The sequence below is a fragment of the Perna viridis genome, chromosome 15 (assembly GCF_037379345.1).
Source record: "Perna viridis isolate PV_CMFRI_1.1 ecotype Kerala chromosome 15, ASM3737934v1, whole genome shotgun sequence".
NCBI lineage: Eukaryota > Metazoa > Mollusca > Bivalvia > Mytilida > Mytilidae > Perna > Perna viridis.
The window spans coordinates 23,024,930-23,032,255 of NC_142459.1; the positions used below are offsets into that span (position 1 = coordinate 23,024,930).

Consider the following 7,326-nt stretch of genomic DNA (forward strand, 5'->3'; position numbering starts at 1 on the left):
ATGCATCTCTCTTGTTTGTACTTATATGATAAAACATTCCATGCTTTTGGTAACACTTAATATTGAGATTATTTATCGTATGTAGACAATTGCAAACATTGAAACTTATAACCAAAAGAGGTTAAGGCGAGATTGATGAATTAAAAAAAGTTTTTGCAATTGAAAACATAGGGCGAAGTATTCCCTTGTAAAACCCTTTCGAAATACTTCTAGTGACACAAGTGCACTTAATACTAATGTATTGTTAAGAATAGTAAAACATATAAATTATGTTTCCCTTTGTCAAAAAATCGTGTATTTCTCATTTATCGAGTAAAAATTAACAATGTAATATAATATCAAGTTATGAAGATTTTGAGATGACAAGCAACACATTATTGTAACTCTTTTGCCTTGTTCATGAATTCTTACAATACATGTGTTTGAAATTGATCACGGATTGATATACAAAAATAATAGAAAGTCGAACAAATCGTATATTTCAAAACCTATTAAACAAAGCTAACATCCATGAAAAAATGACAGCGATTGATAATTATGTTAAGACTTTATTGTACAATGACATTCAGAACAACTGTCTTAATCGTCACTAAAAACGCCGCAGCATTTCTGTCCTTCGCAGCATTCTAAACCATTATCGGGTTGCACTGCAGTTTGATCAATATCACATGCTGATCTACATTTGAATTGGGCATTTCTTCTTTTACAAGCATTTCCTGTTCGCTCACCTTGAATTTGAAATAAAGGAAACGGAAATAAACAGAAGATAACGTTAACGGTTCTGAAATGCCCCAATGTTTCATAGAAATATTTAAACTAAGCAGTTTATTTATTTATCTCTTATCATATATTTTTGTTATCATAAACGTTTGAACGATGCATTGCTTTTACTATGCAATAAAATTTTACTCACAATTAAAACTCATTATTTCATAATAATAATAAAAACCATTTTAACACAACGAAACAAAACATCTGCAACGACGTCAACCAACTATTAAACTGGCAATTAATTTCACTACACGCTACAGTATAAACAAAACATAGCCAAAGTATGAATTTTAGAAGAGGATGTTGCATTGTTCATTTTCAGTATACTGTCGTTTATATTATTATATCCGTTAATTTAAACATATGTTATGCAACTTATTGTTTGATAACAGCTATTTATAGACCACATGACAATAAGGAGAAACATTTATTCGAGGTCAGTTATGATCAGAACATTTTACAAAGCAAACTTGTCTTTACAATGCACATCAATGATTGCATGTTTAAATTCAAGGCGATGGATTTGGAAACTGGGAGACCACATGTAAGCTGAAACTTGTTTCCATCTGATATACGTACATGGTTTTACCTTACAACATACGTTTCCGTTACAACAGGAAACATTAATGTTGTTGGCTCCTTCACATTTCCCTGCCTCGACACACATCCCACCGGCAGCTAAACATGTACTGTTATCTATTAATATCAAAATAATTATTTTGTCTCATGTTCTTCATAATATTCAATAATTTATAGCCATCTATGTACAAAACTTTGACACACGATGGATCTTCCTTAATGTGAACAATAACCCCTACCATCATTATAAAGTTCCGCATAATGTTTATCCGAAATTGTTTGAAATTTCGTAGTTGAATGTCATTGTATAACAAATATATTAAGCAAAAAATAAAAAAAAATAAACAAACGGGAAAAACATATAATAAGTAGATAAATTTATGTTTTTACATGAGAGCTTGCATTGTATGTAGCTAGATTCGAAATGTTAAGATGTATTTCGGAAAGAAATTCTTCGCACAGTTATATATGTTACATCTTGTTAAACAAAAATGACACCAGTATATTAATCTATAAGTTGAAGATGGCTTCCAAATAAACACTATTATTATCAAGGTCTTATACAAAATATAAGGCATTAACCTCAGAAAAAAAAGAAAAAAAACGACAGTAAATTAACGACATACAGGAAGTTAAAACAAACGAGCATGACGGTATATTACATATACAGACCCGATGTATGGCTAGTGTAGCCCTAGACAAATAAAAATTAAACTTGCAGATAACATTACCACAAGACAAAATACATAACCTGAGTTTAATTAAGTGTAAGAATCAGGCAGTTAGTGAAATACGGTGTGAAGAAGACACCATTTTGAAAGTCAAATTCGACTTTTTATACTTCCAATATCAAAGGGGAAAAACACGAAATTTTCCATATCACTGAGGAAAATTTAGTTATACTTTTATTGAAATTTACTTAACATGATTATTTTAAGGGCAGATAACCTCAGTTTTTCTAACTTTCTATTCAAATTCGTATGAACCAATTTGATCGAAAACGGTCTTTTCAAAAAAGGGTAATCATTCGTGAGTGATGAAATTGTCAGATCGGTGGGTTTTGACATGTATGTTTCTAATTTTTAACATTTTGCCTGATTCATACTAAACACTTAACAGTTTGCAAGGATTACAGAAAACTTTACTTTCTTCACTGCATGTCTTTCCCATGCATCCATCCGGACAACAACACATAGGTGAACCATCTGAACTGATAAGGCATTTCCCAGTATTGCAGTTGTAGCCTGTGCAGGGATTCTCTAAAAGCGAGACATATTTTGAGAATTTATGAACAATGGCAAATGAGTTATAGAAATTTGTTGCTTATCATCTCAAACTATCAACTTCTTTCATTCTTACACAAAATCTTCATAACTTGATATTATATTACATTGTTAATTTTTACTCGATAAATGAGAAATACACGATTTGTTGACAAAGGGAAATATAATTTATATGTTCTACTATTCTTAACAATACATTAGTATTAAGTGCACTTGTGTCACTAGAAGTATTTCGAAAGGGTTTTACAAGGGAATACTTCGCCCTATGTTTTCAATTGCAAAAACTTTTTTTAATTCATAAATCTCGCCTTAACCTCTTTTGGTTATAAGTTTCAATGTTTGCAATTGTCTACATACGATAAATAATCTCAATATTAAGTGTTACCAAAAGCATGGAATGTTTTATCATATAAGTACAAACAAGAGAGATGCATATTCACAAACACAGGATGACATACATAATGCACTCTAAAACCATTTATCTAATGGTACAGTTCTTTTCTGATTTGTTACACGAATTGATAACGAAACAGCGTTCAATTTTTATTCAGTAATAGTTTATATAAACATGTCTTTATCTGGATGACAACGTAAAATCATTTATGCGTGAAGAAATTACAGTTTATGATCAATGCCCTATTCTTGATATTTATAGTAGAAGTATTAAAACATTACATACCATCACATCGCTGTCCTTGCCATGACCCTGTACATTTGCATACTGGCGTTTGTCTTTTTTCCCCGTATTCATGACATTTAACAGTTGAGATGCATGTTCCCCGATTTGCACAATAATAATGTTCACAAGGATCTGAAATGTGTTAATTATGTGTAACATATATTATTCCATATAATAAAAAGTAACAGCATTATAGAAATTAAACAAATCTCCTGACAATTGTCAAAAGAAGGCAAGAATCATATGTGCAAGGATCAAAATGTCTAAAAGATTGATACATATTAGAGATCTTGAATACAAAAAAAACATAATTTCCGAATATATATATATATTAAATTACATGGTCAATCATATATTTTTTGTTTTGTTTTGAGAAATATTGTGATGTTAAAAATTATGTTTAAACACTTGTGTCCCTACGTATCTCTCTCTCTCTCTCTCTCTCTCTCTCTCTCTATATATATATATATATATATATATATATATATATATATATAAGGGTCTGAAAAATTCCCAACGATGTTAGAACTGTCAAATTTGCGAAGCAAATTTTTGGTCGTTCCCTCTGCGGGACTCGAACTCGTACCGCTGTGACCTCTATGGCAACATCGCCTGCACAAAGTCCAGAGACGTTTGTTGATTGTCAAAATTGCGATGAATTTTTTTTTTTTTTTGGTTTTGATCGATGAATGGATCCATGACCCTTACTGATTGATCGATGACGGATCGATAACCGATTGACCGGTGACCGATCTGACAGCGTTTTATTATGTATAATGATCTGTTAAAAATAAACCAAATGTAATGAAAGTATTTAATGATGTTTTATCTATTTTGTTACTTGAGTAAAATTGAAAAGTAAATATGTAAAATATATTGACTGCTCTGTTGTGAAGTAATAGGTCCACCTGTTATGTGGATCGGTTCGACGGATCGATAACTGATCGGTGACCGATGACCGATCGTTATTTTTCTTGCACGGACCGATTCATGTTCTGTTAGACCGATATCTTTATTCTTTGCATTATAAATCCCAATCTCGTATTATATCCCATTTATCCGAATTATTCGGAAAAAGTAGTTCACATAAAGAATTCCGTGTAAGGAATATAAAACAATAACACCAAAATAAACTAAAATTAACTAAAATTACCTGAAATTTCCTTTAGAGAGAAAACAGCAAAACGTACTCAAATATTTCCAAATTATACGTGCAACAAGAATATTTGCTTCTCTAATCTATATGATAATTTTCGATACAGGGAAAATAACGTATGCATATGTAAGGATCTGACAACGTCACAATGATGTTAGAATTATATGTACAGTTAAAAAAACATTTTCTCAATACTAGTAAAGCCTTATTAGGAATCATTTTTATTATTTTCATTATTACAAAAACGCTACGCTATTATGCTGTCCTTTTTAAAACCTCTTGAGTAGGGAAAGATCCATGAAATGACTGTCTCTCTCATATAAGAATAAACTATATGAACAGTTAAACAATAATATCCCAAATTGACTAAAGCCCTACCTATTTATAAATCAGCAAATACCAAAACAAATACGTACTTCTATTGTACCGTCCCTTTTTAAAATGGCTTCTATGTGGAAATCTCCAGGAAACGACGGTCACCAGGAATAACATAACCATCATTCCAATATTCAAACCAAACATATTTGTTTAACAAGAAATCTACAGAACAAGATAGACAAAACAATCAATAAATGATTTTGTACTAAGATAAAACATTATATAATCAAAATATGGATCAGACAAAAAATAAATATTAGTATTTCCTACCCTTTCTTAGTTTTTTCGCGCAAAATTTTCTCACGCCTTTTTTTTTTTTTTTTTTTTTGGCGCCATTTTTTTATTTATTTTTTTTTCAACTTTATTTTTTAACAACAATTTTATTAATTAATAGGCAAATAAATAAGTTCATATCTGTCAGCACTCAACTTGCCCATTTGTGGATCAGACAAATATTATAATAATAATAATAATAATAATAATAATAATAATAATAATAGTTTTTCCTACCTTTCCTTAGTTAACAATCACACTGAGATCTACAAAACAATTTGTGCAAATCTACAAAGATAACCTGTTTGTGTATATCTAGATAAAATACCGTCAGAGCATATCTTTTTATACAATTTAGGCACATCTATAAATATTATATAAAGCATTATAAAATATGCTTGGAAAAGAAGAACATCTGCAAAATGAACGTTTACTATTACATCAGAAGCATGACAAATCGGATGATTTTTAACATTTTTGTCCTGAATGACATTTAAAGCGTCAAACCAGATAAAGATTCAAAACAGGTACTTAACTGTTCAATGAAATGTTTGTTTTTACATGGTACTTTCAATGGTATAAATTAGGGGGAACTAGATGTAAAATTTCAATGACAAACAACTTTGATTGCGTGTGTGTTTCGGATCTGTGGTAAAGGCTATACGATGTCATCCGGGCACTTTTAACTTTAATACTGTAAAAGCCATTGCTACAGTACCTGAACCGATCCGTGCAACAAAAATTGCGATAGGTCATCGATCAGTTTCCGGTCAGTCATTGATCCATCCATTATATCGATGATCGCATCACGTGATGATAAAGCGGTCACTGTATTATACTGTTTTTGTTGTTTTCTCTGTCAATTTTACACATATTTACATAATGTAATACATTTAAACATTAATTTATACTTTTATTTTACATTTCGTCTATTTCAAACGGATCTTATATCATTTTTCATAACAAAACTGCGATCAGATCGATCATCGATCCGTTAGCGATCAATCAGTCAACGGTCATCGATTCGTCAAATCGTATTGCGGGATCGGTTCAAGGACTGTAGGTAGTAAAATGCCAGAGCTGAATGTTAGAATCAAGAACACGATATTTAAAGGAAATTTAAACGAGAACAACTCTATGCTAAAAACAACAACAACAACAAACAAAAAAACAAAAAAACAAAAAACAAAAAAAAATAGAAAAACAACATAAAAACAAAAAAAAATAAATAATGTGTGAATAGTTGATGCTCTACTTTGTCTGCAGAAAGTTTTTCACTTTTAATATATAAACTTCGTTTTTTTTACAGTAAAAACAAGAATAACATTATTAGAACGGCAAAATTCTTAAATCTTAAATGTTTTCGCTCGACTTTCTATTCACTTTCACGACAGAAAGTTCTCCCATCAATGTTAGACTCGAAACAAAAATCTGAGATAACAATAATCAATGTAATAGTAATAAATATTATACTTAATAGTATGATTCATAATTTGTCATCGGAAAATATACAATAACTTTCTACGTGTATCTTAAAGATGTGAGTGTTGATGAAGTTAGCATAAATTCAGTCGCCTAAAATACAAAACATTTATTTAAATTTTGGGGTTAACTTTAGTGCACTACTAGTAACTTGATATTTTGTTTACTTTCTTGTTTTTACGATGTTGTGACAGCTGTGAAAGGGTTCATGTCTACGTATTCTTACCATCTTACATTCAACAAATAAATCTAAATAAACATAACTAAACGATTGTTGAAAAAGACTTTACTTACATAGAGATCAGCCCATAGTCGCATAAACAGTAACAAAAATGTTTAAGGTACGACCATGAATAGTTGAAAAAGGTAGTCCAAAAAAAAAAAAAAAAAAAAAAAAAAAAAAAAAAAAAAAAAAAAAAAAAAAAAAAAACCTTTGGGTAGTTGTTGTTCTTTTAATACAAAAGTCACTTACCTCGTTTGACTCTTTTCATGGACTTTTCTGGATCTGTAAGAAATGCACTTGATCTGAACAAATGTTTCATCTATATTTATATAATAATGTATGACTGATTTGGAAGGTGAAGGGATTTGTATTTCTTGTTTTTGTGTGTACTTTTTTGTGATTTTCGTAATGAGTTTCGTGTTATTTTCCAGCTTTTGTTGAATAGATATCCCCTCCGTCTAATACGTCGGCATTCTACCAAGACCAAATATAGAAAACGTTT

The 7,326-nt window shown here is 30.3% G+C and overlaps 1 protein-coding gene across 1 annotated transcript; it reads right to left on the minus strand.

Moving 5' to 3' along the window:
- Window positions 1-528: 528 nt before the first annotated feature.
- Window positions 529-7,326, minus strand: LOC148597509 (uncharacterized). Its single transcript, XM_088563234.1, has 7 exons — window positions 7,074-7,326; window positions 5,357-5,385; window positions 4,885-5,008; window positions 3,313-3,444; window positions 2,496-2,609; window positions 1,351-1,467; window positions 529-728 (listed from the first exon to the last, which is right to left on the minus strand). The coding sequence occupies exons 3-7, from the start codon at window positions 4,988-4,990 to the stop codon at window positions 580-582; spliced, it is 618 nt and encodes a 205-aa protein (XP_088419360.1). The 5' UTR covers window positions 4,991-5,008; window positions 5,357-5,385; window positions 7,074-7,326; the 3' UTR covers window positions 529-579.